General features: G+C 33.6%; 1 protein-coding gene across 4 annotated transcripts in view; it reads right to left on the bottom strand.

The window, feature by feature from the left end:
* Positions 1 to 20860, bottom strand: part of LOC106713588 — a 54414-nt gene extending 33554 nt beyond the window's left edge. For 3 of the 4 annotated variants that reach the window (XR_006756474.1, XR_006756476.1, XM_045683803.1), the window contains exons 1-2: positions 20677 to 20860; positions 7013 to 7154 (exon numbers count right to left, since the gene is read on the bottom strand). Coding sequence is in view for 1 of the 4 variants with exons in the window: in XM_045683803.1 (XP_045539759.1) it covers positions 7013 to 7069 (57 nt within the window). In the remaining 3 variants the exon portion in view is untranslated. The remainder of the gene's footprint in view (positions 1 to 7012; positions 7155 to 20676) is intronic. The other variant, XR_006756475.1, reaches the window with a different exon arrangement.
* Between the last annotated feature and the right edge of the window lie 447 nt (positions 20861 to 21307).

The following is a 21307-nucleotide window of genomic DNA, read 5'->3' as shown; positions in this document are numbered from 1 at the left end:
TGATGTGTATGGCGGTCGTGTTGCAAAAGAAAACACAGTTCGTTTTTTGTTCCAACGTTTTCGTTCTGGAAATTTCGATCTGCAGAACAAGCCCCGTGGACGGCCTGAGACTCAAGTTGATAATGAAGAGTTGAAGGCTATTGTGGAAGCGGATCCATCGCAAACCACGTCCGAGTTAGCTGCAGGCTGCGATGTTAGTGATAAAACTGTTTTAATTCACTTGAAGCAAATTGGGAAGATTAAAAAGCTTGAAAGGTGGGTACCTCACGAATTGACTCAAGCAAACCGGCAAACGCGCGTCGACTGTTGCGTTACATTACTAAACCGGCACAATAATGAAGGTATTTTAAACCGAATCATTACCTGTGATGAAAAATGGGTTCTTTACGATAATCGGAAGCGCTTAGCGCAATGGTTGGATCCTGGCCAGCCAGCCAAATCCTGCCCCAAGCGAAAATTAACCCCAAAAAAGTTACTTGTAAGCGTTTCGTGGACTAGTGCCGGTATTGTTCATTACAGTTTTCTCAAATCTGGCCAGACTATTACGGCTGATGTCTATTGTCAGCAATTGCAAACCATGATGGAAAAGCTAGCGGCTAAACAACCTAGGCTGGTCAATCGCTCCACGCCACTGCTGCTTCACGACAACGCTAGACCACACACTGCGCAACAGACGGCTACTAAATTAGAAGAGCTTCAATTGGAAAGTCTAAGACATCCTCCGTACTCCCCGGACCTTGCTCCAACAGATTACCATTTTTTTCGAAATTTGGATAACTTCTTGCAAGGGAAAAAATTCAACTCCGATGGGGCAGTCCAAATCGCCTTCAAAGATTTTATTGATTCCCGTCCGACTGTTTTTTTTAGTAAAGGGATCAATGAACTACCTATGAGATGGCAAAAGTGCAAAGAAAATAATGGTTCATACTTTGATTAATTAAATATATTATATTAAAAAATATTCGACTTTTTGTTCCTCCCATACAAAACGCCAATTTCATATGTAAGGACCTAATATATAAAATTCTCGTGTCACAGTTTTCGTCACCGGACTCCTCCGAAACGGCTTGACCGATTCTCATGAAATTTTGTGAGCATATTCAGTAGGTCTGAGAATCGGCCAACATCTATTTTTCATTTTTTTTTTAACTGCGCGCGGACGGAGTCGCGGGCGACAGCTAGTATAACTATATATCTTTAAGTGTATATGCTAAGTATCTATATCTAACTTATATTACTAATATTATAAATGCGAAACTTTAGATGGATGGATGGATGTCTGTCAAAAGGTATCTCCGGAACGGGTCAATGGATCTGGATGAAATTTGGCACACATGTGGAACATAGTCTGGAAGAGCACATAGGCTACTAAGTTTTTTTTTTTAATTTGACTCAGTCGTAGGTACGACAGAGGAATATCATGGTATAACGAAATAGTAGCAATTTTTGATTAATTAAAATATCAGTGTGGTGACAACCCTATTGAACATAAAAGCTCGTATCATAGCCGTGATTGGTGCTTCGGTTATTGCGTCGCGCTCTATTCGAGGTCAATGACCTTGTAAATGCTTTGAACTGAAAATGAAAAAGGTTACATGTAATTTTTCCGCTCGATTTTGCCATCTATTGAAAATTATTGTGCGTAAAACGTTAAAGATTTTTTTACGAATCATTTGGTTGATTTATCATTTTTTTTCGTAAAGACACGAAAAAATTCAAATATTCTGCCAATCTTGTTTTCGGATATATGAAAATTTTAAGCTTTTAAGAAATTAAGTAATAATAAATAAACACCAATTTAGTCTGAATAAAAAAAAATGAAACGTGATTAAAGTTTTTATTTTATCTCAAGACTACCCTAAAAGGTTTCATCAAAATCTGTCTAATGGTTTAGGAAGGCCTAGAATAAAAACTTATACATTGTTTCAACTGCATTTTAGTTTAAACATATGTTAACCTTTTTATCGTAAGCTAATTTTAGACATTACCAGATATCATGATAACTAAATGCAATTATGCCTAACCTTCTAAGTACTTATACCGAAAGCAGTTTTAATGATGGTTATAATCAGAGTAAAACAGACTCTTTTATAAACACGTTGACGTCCATAATATCAATGGCGGTCAAAGGGTTAAAAAACTTGTTTAATAACCGTGTCTAAATATGTTTTTTTTGGCGTAAAAGAGTGATTTATATCGAAAAGGTTTGAAACCTAAATTCTAAAATAGACATCCGAAAAACGACAATCAAATTTTATCTATATATAGTATTTTTTGATAAAAGGCTAAAATGCTGCAGGATATATTGAACATATATTGGCAAACGAAATGCTACGAGCTTTGCCAAATTCTGTTACATTGCCCGCCGGTGATAAATTGGATTTCGTTTTTGTACCTACAGAGTTCATCGAAGTGAGGTTACTGCAGAAAGGTATTTATTAATTGAAATTTAAAGCACATTAATGATTTAAAACTCCGATCTAAAAGGTTAATATAGCGTTGGTTTCTGAGACCGAAAACTGTGATACAAAACATACAGTCATACCTGTCATTATCTTTGACAACATTAAGATAACGATATGTTTTTAACACGTTAACTGCGGATTGAGGCAGAACAGGCCCAAAGCGTGACTTCTCGCTGGTGCGGCAGTCAAAATCGGGTTGTTTCGCTCTGTGCGGGAGGCTACTAGATCAGTATTTCTATGAGTACGACAGAGTCAAATATATAGAAATGTTTCTCTTGCGATATCTAGCCCAATGGCGTAATTAGATAAAAATGAGGTCCTACAGGCCCCAAACGCACTGAAAAGAAATTAATTACGCCTAGTGCGGATTGAGGTCAAATCTATCTCAAAATTTGTAGGCCTCATGGCCGCACTGCACGAAGCGCGGGCGGCGCGGGCGCCGCGCATCCTAGCTTAGTGGTGTGAAAAATTTCGATAACGTTTCGAGTTTCGAGGACGTTTTGGCAGGATTTATTATAGATTGAGCGTAGAACTTTATTTTAAAATCCTTAACGTTTTAAACCAATAATACCAAATAAGTCAGATGAAGTACTCATCTGACTTATTTGAAAATGTTTATTGGAGTTATGAGAAACTATATTGACCTCGGTAAAAATTTTACTTATACCATACAAAACCTAAATTACTGCAACTTTGAATTTTAAGGGTGTGGCCTATGTCTATGATGAACCAAAAGTGCATAAATCGGACACAGAATGTATTTACGAGCCAGAAACACAACACTAATAGCCAAGCTACTATTAACTAATTCTACTTAAATAGCACGATTAATACGTCTTATACTTAATATAATATTCGCACGCACGCACGCACGCACATTCACCACTAACAATACTCAATTATCATCATTATTTTGTTTTGCACATGGGTGTTGCCTTAAAATGTGTGCTCAGTTGTGGATTATTCTTCACTGTTATTTTAAGCAAGTCACAGTTCCATTCGAAGTTTAGTCCATAGTGGCAATTTTTACCATTGTGTGCTGATCATCGTTTTTGTACAGAGAACGTTGAATGTTTTTGCTGATTATTCGCTGAGACGAGAGCAAAAGCTTGCTCTCGTCACACCATGACTAAAATCCAATATTTCAATAACAAAAATCCCCTTTGCAATTTTGCCCTTTTTTAAGTGTGGATTGTTTTGCTAATGCTGCAGCATGGGACTTGATGTACCTATTACTCATATATTTTAATGTTATATTTATATTTCTGGTTTACAATTCCAGATTCCTTAATAGTAGGAAGTCTTATCTTCTTTTGGAAAGTTCGAGTTGTTTCTTCGGTGGCCACGGCTGCTATACTGAAATTAGTAAGACTAGGTACATACATACATACACACAGACCCACACTCTCACATATGTACTACGCGGTAACGTAAACGCAAACAAGACATATATTAGTATGTTATGCTACTAGGTAGCAAAGTTGATTATTGCGTGCGAGGTGGCATTGTTCAAAGGCGACCTCTACAAGAAAACCGAGCGACCAACAATCATCATGCTCCCTCATACGATGTTTTTCAACACACTTGTGAGTATAAAAAAAGAAGTAAACGCAAAAACACTTACGAAATCCAAAATAAACAACAAAACTCAAATTAAAAAAAAAAGGAAATTTCCTTTCCTTTCAGGTATAGTAAAATAACTACGCGCTAGGGCATAATTTGTACCATATATGCCTAAAATCGATGAACGGATAAGTACACGCACAGACAAAGCCACGCACACACACACACAAACACACACGCAGACACACACGCACATTTTCAGTGATTAATACTCAATAAACATTTATCGTAACTACGACTCTCTTTTAATCCCATCACTAGTCGATGCATTAATTGACCTTCCTTTCAGTGCGTTTTGAGGCAGAACCGATGACAAATTTTTAATTTTACTTTATTCATTAACGAAACGTCCTAACTCCAGGCGAAGCTAGATTCATATTATGCACATATTTAAGTTCATAATAGTGAAGTTTCAAGCAAATATCGTCTAATTTGGATTTTTTAAAAATGTTTTTCGAAAACATAATTTTGTGAGGCAGGAGAGGCCTCAATAGCACTGGAAAAAAGTTCAACTTTGCCACAAACAGACCTCAAACGCACTGGCTGAAAGTTCCGCCAAAATGGCCTCGCAGCTAACGTGTTAACGAACGATTTTGGTCTCAGAAGTCTACGGATAATAAAACAGGATTACAGGTAAAGAATTAAATTTGCTTCCCACTTAGGAATAACGTACAGCTGTCACTAAAAGAGCTACAATTTACTACGTAAATGTATTGCTCTGACAAGACGTTATCCTTATATTGGTTATTAAATAATATGTCTTCTATTGTTTTTTTTTTTAATATTATAAGGTGACACACGAGTAAGCGGCCACCTGACTACGTAATAGCAAAGCGACCGAAGCAAAACATCCGTAAATGTTTAACCTACCTTTAATCGAATGAGGACAGACGCACAGAAAGATTTTCTTCTTCCTATGCATCATTTCATCCGTCAAGTCTACTTCCCCTTCTCATCTTTAAGAGCAATATGACACTGTTCATTGATACAGGTGAAAATCTCGTCCATTATCTGTCCCTTTAAATTCAATCTGATAAAAATATCATCATCATCAGCCCACTATACGTCCCCACCGAGGTGCTCGGAGCCTACACCAAGTTAGGGGTGACTAGGCCATAGTCAACCACGCTGGCCAAGTGCGGGTTGACTTCACACATATCATTGAATTTCTTCTCAGATATGTGCAGCATCACGATGTTTTCCTTCACCGTAAGAACGTCGGATAAATGTACATATGTAAATCGAAAAACACATTGGTACATGACGGGATTCGAACCCTGGACCTGCAGATTGCAAGTCAACTGCTTAACCCCTGAGCCACCGACGCTATTAAATTATAAGACGCTAATCTGATAAAAATATAAATGATATTTATTTTGTGAAATATGATTGATTAGGGAATATTGAAAATTGAAACCTTAGATATTTTCATATCCCTTCAATGTCAAATCCAGGCGATGTATCAAAAAAATCAATAAAGATTAATGGCTTTTTCCACGCGCCTACGTGTCGTCTCTTAACGATATTTTGTTTACGAAATATATTTTATCACGTCGTAAAATATGTTAACGCAAACATGATGTGATATCTTTATATATGTAAAGTTGATAAAAGGGCAGTGGATCTTATATTAAGTCATGCAAAACTACTAAATTCTACAGATCATTAAGAAACATATAATAAAAATCAGAACTTGAATATTTATGTAATAACGTACAAACAATTCCATAGACAAACTTTTTCGTTATTGTTTTCTTTTGTCTTTTTAAATTTATTGTTAACTAGCTGTCGCCTGCGATTCTGTCCGTGCGGAATTAATAAAAATATATATTAAGTAGCCTATGTGTTCTTCTAGACTATGTTCTACATCTATGCCAAATTTAATCAAGATCCGTTTAGCCGTTCCCAAGATACCTTCAAACAAACATCCATTCATCCATCCAAAAAAAAGTATAATGAAAAGTTTTAGTTCTAAAAGAACTAAAACTAAAACTATATACCTACTCGTAAGTACTCAAAGCGCTTTTCCTAACTTCGACTTAATCTGGCAAAAAACCTATCAACGTCAAATATGCCACAAAAAACGACAGCTATAATTATGAAATTTCTCTGCAAAATTCGCGTGAGTTAAAATACGAAGTTTCTTTCTAAGTATTTAAGTCCATTGAAAACACTTATGGCGTATGTTTGTTCAATATTTCTGCGAAATGCAGCTTAAAAGTATTTTTATCGAAAAAAAAAAATATCAGCATAATAAAAATTATATATATATAAATATATATATACATAAATACATATTAGCATCGGTCGTCAGCGACTTTGTCAGCGCTGAAAAAAGGTATATATCATGTCGAAGTCCCGTCAAACTCGATCTAGCTGTTCCGGAGATTACCAAACACGGCTGGACCTGTCTGCAAGACCGGCACTACTTTTTTTAATACATATAGATTGTTTGTAGTCGTAACCGTAGAATTCCACCATTGAATCTTGTAATAAAACATATCGTTATCTCTTTCATCCATTTTGACAAAAAAAGAGACAACAATCTATAATAAGACATGAGTCATTGCACTCGAATTCTATGATAAAAGTTGGAATATATTATTAACAAAAAAAACAACAATTCAGTTCAATTCAATTCAGCTGCAGCTAACTAAAGCTAACTTAGTTTTGATTGTTGCAATAAAGAATGCTAACTAGTTGGCAATGTTACAAAAACTTTAAACGGGTACTTAAATTAAACTTTTTTTGTTCAACCTATACTATGTAGTAAGTTAAAAGATAAGAGGAAAGTAAAGTACAATTAAATTATGTTTTCAAGTTTGTTTTATGGACTAAGTGCGTTCCTTAGTGTCATTTAAAAATTGATGTACACGACAGCTAAAGTCGCAATTTTAGGCGCTTAGAAAAAAAAATTTGCTTACCTTATCGACAGGCATGGAAGGGCACGCACGGCACAGGTTCCAGAATGAGCCGATCATCTGGTGGCAGCCTCGGGGGCGGTACGGGACGGGGGGGCAAGCTCTACGCCCAGCGGACCGCGGGCTTCACTACCATGTGCCGCTGCTGGAACATACAAACAAAGACGGTGATAGGATAGGGTAGAGATAAAGATAGTAGGATAGTCTTTTCAAATATCTAGGAGGTTCAAATTCGCCTGCGCGCTGCGCAGTTACCTTCATACCTGTATAATATAAATAAAACAGATTATCGTGATTAAAAACAAATTTTTGTGAATTACGTAATTTTTATATGATTACAAAATAATAGGTAATAGGTGTTTTGAAATTCTAAGAACGAATTTGGATGTGAGAAGATCGATCTGGAGGACGAGAAGCTTTTGCACCACACAGAGTCATAGATTTGGATAATAACAGAGATGACGTTGTCTGTGGGATGAAACTTTCGAATGAGAAAGTACTGTTTATCTTCCATCTTGTTCATTTTGAGAATGGAATCAAATAAAAGCACTTATGTAAATTAAACCTACGAAGTAAGTTTGTTTAACAACGATGTACTTAATTGAAATTGGTTTATAAAACGCAATCTAATATTATAAAATATATATTACCCGAGGTCTACGCTGAAATCTAGTAATAAACATAGCCTATATTACTTAGTTATAATGTAGCTTTCTAATGGCAAAAGACCTTTTGAAATCGGTTCAGTATTTTTCTAGTTTATTCGTTACATACAAATATACAAATCTTTTATATTATAAACTAGCTTTACCCGCGACTCCGTCCGCGCGGAATAAAAAAAGTGCACACAAGATAAAAAAAAGTTCCTATGTCCTATTCCTGGTTCTAAGCTATCTGCCCACCAATTTTCAGTCAAATCGATTCAGCCGTTCTTGAGTTATAAATGGTGTAACTAACACAACTTTCTTTTATATATATAGACTAGCTTTTACCCGCGACTCCGTCTGCGCGGAATAAAAAATAGAAAACGGGGTAAAAATTATACTATGTCCTTTTCCTGGTTCTAAGCTACCTCCCCATCAATTTTCAGCTAAATCAGTTCGACCGTTCTTGAGTTATAAATAGTGTAACTAACACGACTTTCTTTTATATATATAGATATAGATTCCTCTTTTAATGTCTCACAGTTAACTAGATATGCTGTTGTATGTAGAATTTTTTACTTTGTTAATAGAATTTATTAATATTAAAAACAGAAAGTTTAAAATTTTTCTGAACGTCTAAAGTGTATAAGAAAGAACAAGCAACAATTCCTATGTAATTGCAATTTGGCGGGAAGCCAACGCAAACTGCGATTCTTTGGATTCATGTATTTTTCATGGAAAACAATACAACTGCTATAAATTGCAACTAAATCGCAACAGATAATTTAAAAACACAATAGTTTTAAGAAAAAAATAATAGTAACATTAATAGCGTATTTTGAAACCGGATTTCCCAATTTTGGGTTGGGACTTCGTTTGGAACACAAAATGTATCAATTTGTTATTTATACAACAAATACATTAACAAATCATGGCATGCAGAAGGCTCATTTAGTCGACGTTTCCTTCCCACCCTTCTTTTACAAGGAAAGGATGGGAAGGGGAAGTCTATTTGGTGGAGGAGGAGACGCTTAGTAGGGGGATTTATCCTCTTTCTGCGTCCCTTCCTCTGTCGATTAAAGGTAGGCAACGCATCTTCAATTACGGATGCCTATGAGCAGCGATCGCTTTGTTTTTCAGTCGTATTCAGGTGACAGCTTGTTCGTTTATGATATAAAAAATGAAAGGGGTTATCAATATTACATTATCTATACATATTAATTAAATTGGAAAGTCTGTGTGTAACATTAAAAAGAATATTCGAAATTTCAAACTTCGTGCGTGAAACACACAATATATTTGTTTAGCTAATAACGAAAAAACATTTTTCGCAATTCATTTGTTTATTTGGTACAAACATGCAGAAATAAAAATAACACTTCTCGTTATATTAGTGTAGATAAGGTTGGTTAATTTTAATCTTAATCTAATATATAAAATTCTCGTGTCACAGTTTTCATTCCCGTACTCCTCCGAAACGGCTTGACCGATTCTCATGAAATTTTGTGAACATATTCAGTAAGTCTGAGAATCGGCCAACATCTATTTTTCATAACCTGGTGGGGCATTTAGTTTTTTTTTTATTTAACTGCACGCGGACGGAGTCGCGGGCGACAGCTAGTTATTATATATAAGATACTAATCAATTTCTATGTCAAATTTTATTACATCTGTGTAAATAAACGCTTATTGGAAAATTGTACTTTGTGATTACGTGCTTTTGATGAAATATAAACAAGGGCTTTGATTAGAAGAGATTCAAATAACGAGGTCGTTGACCCTTGGGAAATTGATTGATTGAAGAGGTTGGATAGATGTATAATACGTAGTGATACATTTTCATCTAGGTTATGTGAAATTTTTATTGGCTCACATGAAAATATATTTCTTACTTATTTATATTCTCTTCAAAAACGTAGGAATAAAATATTTTTGTACATGTTTTTCGTTAGTGCAAACTCACGGTAGTAACAGAAACAAATTATTTGACAGTATGTAGTTTTTTTGAACACTTTACTATGTATTTTATATGTCAAGTGATTGTTTGAAATGTTTTTTTTTTTAATCGGGCAAAGGAAAATATCCAAAGGCGAAAGTCAACCAGTATTGAGCCAGAGTGGTTGAAGTCACCTGTAACTTATGGTATGCTGAAGTACCTCGACATGGCCATATTATGCTATATTTTTAGGCTATATTAATGTAATTCTTGAATTAAAATCATAATGAAATGTGGTAATAATACTCTTCAGCCTCGATTGATCATTATTGTGGACTTCATACGGCTTCTGTTGTAGGAACTTAACAACGTATCGTGTTACGTTAATTTTGATAAAATTATGTACTAAACTGATGTGTCTATGTTCTTACGTAAGTAATCGTCTTTGTTTGTAACGTTTGAAGAATAATACTATCATTCATTGTATGCAAAAGGAATATACGAAACATAACCGTTTTCAACAAGTATTAAAAAAATAAACAAAAAACATTGTACATTTTAAAATTGTTGGATACAATCGTTTATGTCAGACCCATTAAAATATTATTTTTTCCACAGTTTCTTTTCTTTCGAAATAAAAAAAAACATAAGAGTTTAGGCATTTATTTAAACAAGTTAATTAGTTGCCGAAGCGCGTTAAAAAAGATCTTGTTAATTTAATTAAAATGCTAATGGGGAATGTGTTTACATAAAATTTTAATTTAAATTACATAAAGTGCAAGCGTTAATTCTGGAATGAAACAATTATGTTAGTTCAGATAATAAAGTGTATTTTGTTTGTTTTTGTTCATGACAAAATTAAATCAATGTTTTAAAATAATCCGAAGCAACTTTTAAGCAAAGACTTAACTGCTGAAGAATTCTTATTAACTTAAAATTATAGAATCACTTTGTTACTAAAAATTAATATACTTTTTATCCCTCTTTTTATTTATGAGCTTCTGTCTATGATTTATGCACTCAAATTTGTCATATATTACTATGAAAGAAATAAGAACTAATAATAATTTACTTTGACAATGTTTTTAATCTTACTAATATAAATGCAAATGTTTAGATGGATGTTTGTTAGAAGGTATCTCCGGAACGGGTTAACGGAGTACAATGAAATTTGGTATAGATGTAGAACATAGTCTAGAAGAACACATAATGTACTTTTTAAGTTTTTTTAAATGTCGCGCGGACAGAATCGTGGGCTACAGCTAGTTAATATTATAAATGAAAATGTTTCAATGGATGGATGGATGTATGTTACAATGTATCTCCAAAAAGATTCAACGGATTTCGATGTAATTTAGCACAAATGTAGAACATAGTCTGGAAGAACACATAGGGTACTAATTAAGTTTTTTTTAAAATAAATGCCGCGTAGACAGAGTCGCGGGCGACAGCTAGTATCTTATAAATACTGACAGATTAGTAACAGGGCCGAAATGGTGGTAATTAAATGACACTGTTCATTACGACTGTCCCTTTCCGATTTAATTACTACTGATTAATGTTCCGTGCCAATCTGTTTGATTGGAGACTACACGATCGGGTGGATTAACTCCCTTTTTAGATTTATATATACAAGTACCTTTGTCAGATATTTAACTATGTTTTTTTGTGTCTAGTTTTACGTACGAACTGTCTTAAAAAAAAAACTTAATGAGTAGACTATGTGTTCTTCGAAACAATGCTCTACCTCAATGCTAAATTTCATCGAGATCCATAGGACCATTCTGGAGATACCTTCAAACAAACATCCATCCATCCATCTAAACATTCGCTTCGTTAGTGAGAAGTAAGATTACAGCAAATAATAAATCATAAATAAAAAGGATATAGGAAGATAGGATTTTAAAATTTTAGGGCATTTCCTACAATATTATCATCAGATTTTAACACTTTTCACATGAATTTTCGTTTGACAAACAGCAATGTATTTTAACTAAAAAATTGCAAATAATTTTTCATAGGCGTTTTGTCAAAAACCTTTCTTTACATACAAAATATAGTATTTATAAGAATGAAGTATACTCGATATACTTTTTACACCGGTTTTAACACACCCTTAGGAATGTGCGTTGTTGTGGAAAAGAGACGGTTTAAATACGTGCTCACTAAGCTATTATGATACTAAAAATATCGCTTTATAAGACATCCGAGAGAGGTTACGAACCCATTAGTGTCTTAGACATGTATTTTTTGTCGACTTTGCTGTAAACATGTTGCGGAGTTGAGGATAAAGGCCTGGATTTGATAGACAGCCTTCACTTGAGAGTTCTTAAGTATATCGTAAGTTTTTTTTACTCACGTTTTGTACTCAGAAGTTGAAATTGTTTGATATATTCTTTTGGAAAAACTAGATATTGTACGATATTATTGATAACTTTTACAGATTAGTGAACTTTACGTTAATCTGTGAATGAAACAGTTATACAAACTTTTTGGTGCAACCTCTTTCGTGCTATAAACACTGTTCTTTTTAATGCTTTTACGTTTTCGTTTTTGTGGGGCTTTCAACAACTTCCCGTCGACAACTTGCAGTCGAACCAATTAAAATTTATTCTATGGACTACGTTGAGTTCTTGTAAGTTTTAATTAAAAAGTATGAAGTTTGACAACTAATGCAAGGAAAAACTAACCTATTAGTGGGTTTTAATAGGTCACATTTGACACTTCATCAAAATGTAATGAAAATGAAAGATTTTTTTTAAAAAGAATTTACATTTTAGACTTGGCGATATAGATTAACAAAGTTTACTTATTTCTAAAATTTCTATTTCCTATAACCCTCACACTAGGCTAAGTTTGTGTCGTGAGGATGGCAGGATGTGGCATAATAAATTAGCTCACTTATATATATATATATACTAGCTTTTACCCGCGACTCCGTCCGCGCGGAATAAAAAAATAGAAAACGGTGTAAAAATTATCCTATGTCCGTTTCCTGGTTCTAAGCTACCTGCCTACCAATTTTCAGTCAAATCGATTCAGCCGTTCTTGAGTTATAAATGGTGTAACTAACACAACTTTCTTTTATATATATAGATATATATATATATATATATATATATATTTTTTTTTTAATTAAATGAAAGCCTTCAGTATGATAGAATTCAATGGAAATAAGAAATTACTACAAATTCACTACCTGACAATGTCATTTATTGTCTATACATTTATTTTGAAACATTTCAGTCTTTAAATTAATTATATGGACATGTCTGTTTCTTTATAAGTCTATGATTACAGCCTTATAAAGGTAACATTGTTTACTTAAGTTTATAATAATTATGACTTCTAGTGAATTCGACGAAAAATAATGCACAAAATCTGGAAAAACTTCTTGAAAACTTCCTGAAAAACTTTATTACACTTCACTCTGTTGTATATATCTTCAATGATACTGAAGCTAGCTCAAACTATTCGTGAGCAGAATAAAAGACCTCTAAAGAGACTTAAGAGAGAACACGTTGACTCGACAATACGTGACTTTCGTCGCTTGAAAACAACGCTTTTTTCAGATTTCGTGCATTTTTTGACATACTATCTTTCGATCGCGACTTCATCTGTGTAAATTTAAAAAAAGATTTAGTAGCCTATTTGCTATTCTAGACTGTATCATTCTTTGTGTCATTCATACAGATCAGTTCAACCTTTGTGGAATTACGTTGCAATAAAACATCCATACATCTGTCACGGTTTTGCATTTATACTCAACTCACTTTTGCCAGCGGCTTCGTTCACGCGGTATTAAAAAAAAACTTACATTGTTGCCGTGTTATTCCAGACAGTAATCTCAATTTTTGTGCCAAATTTCATCCAGTGCTATCCAGCCGTTCTGGAATAAACTGCTAACAAACATCCATAAAAAAATCATAATATTAGTAAGACTTCAATGAATAGTTATAAAAATGATTTATTATTATTTCTAGTATTTAAACATCAATACAAAAAACCGAACATTCCTATCTCAGATTTTTCATACAGTTAAAAAAGAGCTGACAATATTATGTTGTCAAAAAGTTTTCAACAATGGTTTGCAGTTAATATCAATGCTCCATCACTTTTCAATTTGCAAATATGAATGTTTAATGTAATAATCAAATGGACTTTTTTTACGCGATTGTCCGATTTAATTTCCTATACGTTGACAGTCGCGTACAGAACGTTAATTAAAATTTTAATACTCAATTTGAAGAGCGGATGCGACGCAAAATTTTATCGTCCATTAATTTCGATGAGCGAAAATAAAATAAATATTTATTTTTATAATGTTCAAACTATTGAATTTTTTCCTTTATAATACTGGTTAGTGATAAGCTTTTACTTCAACGTTTTCCGCACGGAATTAAATTAATTCCAGACCAAATTTCGCCAAGATACAACAAAATCATTGTTTATTTATAAAGCTTTGATGTTAACGATTGCGTGCGGACCGTTATTTTTCAATGTACAGTCTACAAGAAAAGGTGTCTTGAAACAGACCTAACCTACTTTTATTAGTTAACCGCAGTATATTGTTCAATACTTTACGTAACACGTGCATTGCGGCTAAAGTAAACTGAACTCGAATAGATTATGAAAGTTGACCCGCATTGTATACTGAACATTATAAATCGTATACAAAAGATAAACAAAAGGGTTGGAAGATTAACAATTGCAACTAATCGTTGGTTACTGAAGCCAAAATATGTTAAGAAGTATGAAACATATTGTTATCTGTTTTATACATGGATTTTGGTCTCAGAAATTGACGATTTGTGTTGTAAATTTTAATTACAGAACAGAAAACAATAGTTTTAAAATAGTTTGAAATTTGTTTCGAGGTGAATCTAAAGTTTTTGTGCCTAACCATAAAAAAATTAGTGTTTCAGTTACGTTTAATTACAGATTCTAGATTATATATTAGACATAACCAGAAATCATGATTATTGAAATAAAAATAATAACAAAGCACTTATATCGGATGGAGTTTTGGTAATAGACTTTACTGTTCCGTAGATACCTTCAATCAAACATCCATCTAAACATTCGCATTTATATTTAGTAATTAATAAAGCTTCTTGTATTCACTTCTTGGAATATTTTTTTTCATATAATAACATCGAAATCTCAAACTAAAATTGTAATAAACTAAGGCGTGGTCTTGTAATTTTACAGTGAATATTATCAGATCTTTTTGTAGCTACAATTTCTTTAATCTTGCTCTTATATTAAACAATGCTTAAGTAGTTTTGCTCAGTAAATATCTTGTATTATCTCTTTGTTATCTTACTTATATTATAAACTAGCTTTTACCCGCGACTCCGTCCGCGCGGAATAAAAAATAGAAAACGGGGTAAAAATTGTCCTATGTCCGTTTCCTGGTTCTAAGCTACTTGCCCACCAATTTTCAGTCAAATCGATTCAGCCGTTCTTGAGTTATAAATAGTGTAACTAACACGACTTTCTTTTATATAGATAGATAGATGCAAATGTTTTGATATATGGATGTTTGTTAGAAGGTATTTTCAGAACATAGAACGTAATCTAGAAGAACGTCTTTCTTTTAATTCTGCGCGGACAGAGTCGCGTGCGACAGCTAACTTACTATAATAGTATAACAGTGGTAAATATTATTTTATATGTTCAAAATTACCTGTATATTATATGTAGGTATTGAAATCGTTTAAATAGGTAACTGCTTCAAGACTTCTTTGTTATAACTAAAGAAGGGCGGTATTAAGATCTCCCGAAACAAACCTCTATGTAATTGTGTGAATGTCAGAGGACCAGAGAGACATCTCTGTCTACCCCATTAATAAAAAATAATAAAAATGATAATTTTACATCTAATATAAATTCATGGTTGAATAAAAAAATCGTTTAATATGTTCATTTATATGCTTAATGTCTTAGTAAAATGGTTGAAGTTAATCTCTCACATAATTGTCGAAGCAATAAGCTAAGGACATGGGGGGTGGAAGGACGAGTGACGTCATCACTGATATCATGGTGTCGGTAACGATTTGTGACGTCATACCCAGCACGATTTCTCTCCAGTAGTCTTGACGAACTGTCTCAGGATCCATGTTCATTGCTTACATTTAAATTATCTCGTAGAAATTATTTCATTTTTTAATTTTATTATATTATAAAATTGATTTGAAATATTTATTATCTGTGGTTGTACTTTAAGAGTATAATTCAGTTGCTGGTTGGAAATTTTTGTTGAAAAAGAAATAGCGAAAAAATGAATGTTTATCACACGATATACCGGTCGAATAGAGTGGTCAAGCAAAATCTAACATTGGATAAATTGGTGAGTAATTTCCATTTATATTATTAAAAAGGCAGACAGCATTTAAATTTAATTGTTTAAACTTTCGTCAGACATTATTATAAACAAGCAGTCAACAGCAAAAATTAAAAAAAGAGACGCGACGCGCCCGCTCTGAAATCCAATTAAATGCTAACTCTGAAGATGGACCCTAGACGAGTCCGAAGCTGGTTGGTGCCGTCAACGGAATATTAGATATCAGTATTATTATTATTATTATTAAGCCTTTATTGCCGAAACTGAAGCATTTACATTTACATTTTTTTTTTAAATATTAAATTTAGCACATCTTACTTTCTATTTCAGTTAATGTTATATATGTACATTGATTTGTTTATTTTTATCTAAGATCAGTTGTCGGCGTGTCTTGTGACACATAGGCCTCTTCCAGCTGTTTCCATTCATTTCTGTTTTGCGCTTTTCTTGTCCAAAGTGTCCCTCCAATATTTTTTATATCGTCTGACCACCTTTTGAATTGCCTGCCCCTTTTTCGTTTGCCGTCCCGTGGTTGCCATTCCGTTATTATTTTTGTCCATTTTATTTTGCTGTCTCTGGTCATATGTCCCGTCCAACGCCATTTTAGCTGTCTTATTTTTCTTAGCAAATCTTCCACCTTAGTTATATTTCTTATATCTTCTGCTTTTCTACGGTCTCTCAGCTTCGCACCTAACATACTTCTTTCAAAAGCTCTTTGGCAGGTTCTGAGTTTATGAGCATGTTTCTGCGTCAACGCCCAAGTCTGGGATCCATATGTGAGACATGGCAAGATACATGAGTTAAACACCTTTCTTTTAGCAGATATAGGAAAGTGGCTACTTTTAAATATCTCCTTAAGGGACCAATATCTTTTCCACGCACAAGCAATCCTACTGTCGATTTCTAAATCTGTTTGGTCTTTGAATGATATTAATTGCCCTAGGTAAATATACTCTGTAACGTATTCTATGTCCTCGTTATCTATTTTTATAACATTTTCTTCCCTATTTGTCATTATCTTTGTTTTTGACTTATTCATCGTAAGCCCAACTAATCTGCTTGAGTCTGCTAACTGTTGTAACATATGTTGGAGAGTGTTAGAGTTGTCACTTATGAGGACCAAATCATCAGCGAATCTAAGGTGGTTAAGTTGTCTGCCGTTTATATTTATACCAAAGTTGTCCCATTCGAGATCGCGGAATATACTTTCTAGTAGTGCAGAGAAAAGTTTTGGAGACAACGGATCACCTTGTCTGACACCTCTAGATATTGGGAACGGTTCACCAGTTGAATCTAGTTTTATTTGTGCTGTGCAATCGGAATATATATTTTTGATAATTCTTATGTATTTTTTTTGTACTCCTTGCTCTAACAGGGCTTTCCAAAGTGAATTATGGTCAATGGAATCAAAGGCTTTGTTATAGTCCACAAAGGCAATATATAGAGATTTGTTGTATTCTTGGCATTTTTCTATTAGCTGTTTTACGACATGCATATGATCAGTGGTTGAAAATCCTGCTCTAAAACCAGCTTGTTCTATCGGTTGTTGTTCGTCCATTAGTGTTGTTATTCTATTAAGTATCAATTTTGAGAAAATTTTGTAAATGTTCGACATAAGACTAATAGGTCTATAGTTTTCAATTAAGTTCTTATCTCCTTTTTTGTGAAGTAATATAATTGTGCTCTTTGTCCATTGAGATGGTATACACTCTGTTCTTAAAACAAGGTTAAATATTTTTATCAGTTTCTTTAGGTTTTCAGGGTCTATAATCGAAGTTCTAATCATTTCATTTGTCACTTGATCTGGTCCGGGCGTCCCGTCTTTCTTTTGACTGTTAATTGCTCTTAAAATTTCGGATTCAAGAAATTCTGGCGTTTCTTCCGTACTGTCATCGGTCAGGTTTACATTAATAGTTGTGGACTTTTTCTCCATAGTATACAATTTTTTGTAAAATTCGGTTGCTGTCTCTATTATGGATTTTCTTGCTGTCAATTCTTTCCCCGCTCTATTTTTTATATTTGGTATCCAGTTCTTCTTTTCCTTCAGTTCTTTCACAGCCTTTTTGATTCCTCCTGTTTTAGTTATGTGATAGTTTAATACGTTTGCTCTCTTACATATTCTGTCCTTCTTTATGCTGTTACTTATCTGTTTACTTAATTCTGCTATGGCTTTTAAATTTTGTTTATCTTTTCCGATTTTCAGAAGTTGTCTTCTTTTTTCGATTAGTATTTTAGTTTCACTTTCAGTACAGCTCGTGTTGCGTTTTGAGCATTTATTGAATATCGGACCATATATTTCGGTTATTTCTTTGTTGTAGTATTCTTCCGTTTCGTTCTTAGGTTTAGGTTCTAAATACTGTTTACTTTTGAACAAAGCTTCTGTATTAAAAAAAATTCTACTTTTTTTAGGGTCTTTGCATTTTATTGTTGCTCTCACCATTCGATGGTTGGTATTAAAGTTAAACTGGCTCAGAACTTCTATATTATGGATGACTTTTTTGTTGTTTGTAGCTATATAGTCTATTTCGTTTCTATGTAAGCCGTCTGGGGATAACCAGGTCCACTTTTTCTTTTGGTGTTTTTGGAAAAAGCTGTTCATAAATGCGATATTGTTTTCACATGCCATTTTAACCATTCTTTCACCGTTTTTACTTCTTCTACCATACCCGAACTTTCCTATCACGTTTTCTTCTCCGGTTTGTCGAGAGCCTATTCTACCGTTAAAATCACCCATAAGCAAAACGTTTTTGTGCGTATCTTGTAGAACCGCCGTTAGTTTTTCATAGAAAATGTCTTTTTTGCGTTCTTCTTGTTGTTCAGTGGGAGCATATATTTGAATTAGCGACCATCTGTCTTTGTACCCTGGTAAGTTAATATTAAGTACAGCTATTCTCTCTGATACGCCTTTGAATTCTATGATATTTTTCTTTAATTTTTTCTTAACTAAAAAACCCACGCCATAAGAGCCTTTTGTTTCTCCTTTATAATAGAAAATATAATCGTTTCTATCTTCAATGCTTTCACCTAACCTTCGTACTTCGCTCAAACCTACTATATCCCAATTTATTTTTGAAAGTGCTAGTTCTAATTCGGTGAGTCTCTCTGGTGTTCTTAATGTAAGGCAGTTTACAGTGGCGATATACAGTTTCTCAGTTTCTATTGAGATTGATGTCGTTTTTTCATTTATTATTTCCATAGTAGCTGGAAGGGATTGGTCATTAGCCCCCACGGGGACCAGCCGGCTTGGGGGAGTTGAGGTTAAAAGGTTTGTCTTGTTCAAAGTTTTTTGTTGTTTTGTTCTGTTCTTCCGGTTTTCTCTTCCTGTTAATTGCTATTCTTTATTTGTGGTTGGAATTGAGTTTGATCTATTTCTATATATTCTTTCAAAAGCGTTTATTTTGTTAACTTTTGGTTTGGTGTTTTCAGTAATTTTCGATGTACTTGGTGAGACGGAGTCTTCTCTCTTCCTTTTGTCGCGTGATAAACCCGTATCATCTTTTACAATTAGTTTATCGTATTTTATATATGCTATGCGTCCCTTTTTTCTTTCCTCCTTTAGTTGTACCGCGAGCTCCCGCCTTTTTTCCAAAGTTTCTTTACTGAAATCTTCGTTGACATATATGTTTTTTGGTAAATATTTTTTCTTCCTTAATATTTCGTCTTTCTTCCATGCGTTCACCAGGTTGACTAGAATCGGGCGCGTTACACCTTTTGATTTGCCAATTCTAAAAGCTTTATTTAAGTCAACTTTATTAATTTCGATGCCAGAGTTAGTTAAAGTATTTGATATCATTTCGATTATATTATTGTTTTCAGAATTTTCTTCAAAACCGTAGAATATCAAATTATTTTCTTTTTTCTTTAATTCCAAATGTTTTATTTTTTCTTTTAATTGTTTGACTTCAGTTTTTAAATTTTTATTTTCTTCTATTAGAGGTTCCAATTTAATATGAATTTCATCTAATATTGTTTTTGTAATTGAACATTTTAGGGTTTCTGTTTGTTTGTCCATTTCTTGTTTCATTTTGAAAAATAGTAATTGCATTTGTTCCTCCATCATTAATATATGTAATCGATTTTGTTTTCTTATTTTTAATATAAGTTGGTATAATTTAGTAGAAGTTTTTTTTTTAAATGGCAATATTTGTTACATAAACTGTGTCGAACGGAACGGACCGGAACTCAATGTGTCATCTTCAAATGTTGCACTGTCCAAGTCAATTATTGTTTGCAGGTTAGAATAGCACTATAACATTTGCACTTATTTTAGTGAAAGTTTACGCAGCGCACGGTCTTCATATTTATTCGAGTAGGTACTTTATGTCCTTATTTTATGAGTCCCTTGCACTTGATGTAGTTTTATAAAATATTACAACTGTTTGATAATAATTTGCTCGGAGCACTCTTTAATACGTATGTGCACTTAAACTGTCAAACCGGAAGACTAGATATCAAGATATCAGTATTAGCCATATCTTAATTAGTATTTTTTATAGTTATTTGGAATAAAATCAACGATGTGAAATAGCAAAGGCATCTGACGTTTCAAGCAATCAGCTGATAGTAATTAAATCACCGAAATGTAGCACATTTTGTAATCCAATTACGTTAATACGATAAAAATTAACGAAATACAACCATTAAGGACACAGTCAAAGACCTCGGATGTCACCTAATACAGATTAAAATGGAGTCTGCAAATAAAAAGAGATAGTGATGTTTAAAATGTTCAAACACTTACGAAATGTTGTTCCCAGCACAAAAGTCGCACAAAAACGAACTATTTATGAACCGAATCGATTTTTAAATTCGAATTTGCGAATTTTTATATGAATTTTGTATATCAAATGGGGTTTGTAGTCGCGGAGCGCGGTACAGATGTGTTTTTTCGCGCTGGGTACCGGCCTGACGGGCGACTGCCGCAAACTCCGTGAAAAATCAATAGCAACCCTTCGAAGTCCGTCCGCATGCGGAACTCGACTCGTCGCCTTAGACTACTCACCCATTTCCGTATTATGTAACGTTGTGTGAAAGAGACGACTATATATTTCATCGTCTATACAGTAAACCTCCCTCGAAAACGCGCCAATAAGCTTGTCGCAAAATGGCCGACTGACGTTTGACGTTTCGGCGCGAAAATTGACATTTGATTACGATTACTCGTTTGCAAATTGTTATTACATCGATTATATCGCTTCATTTGGGACTATTTCGTGATTGCAGGAAACAATATTTAAGGCGCCGTTTCGAAGGTTGCTTTTTATTGAGGTTACATTTTCGTTTTTATTATCGTGGTTAGTATTTATTAAAGAGAACCTTTATTAAATCAAAATGTAAAAAGATACTTAAAGTTTACCGACAGTTAAACTCGT

Source organism: Papilio machaon, chromosome 23, assembly GCF_912999745.1.
Source record: "Papilio machaon chromosome 23, ilPapMach1.1, whole genome shotgun sequence".
In the NCBI taxonomy this organism is placed as follows: Eukaryota; Metazoa; Arthropoda; class Insecta; order Lepidoptera; family Papilionidae; genus Papilio; species Papilio machaon.
This window is presented reverse-complemented; position numbering and strand designations above follow the sequence as displayed.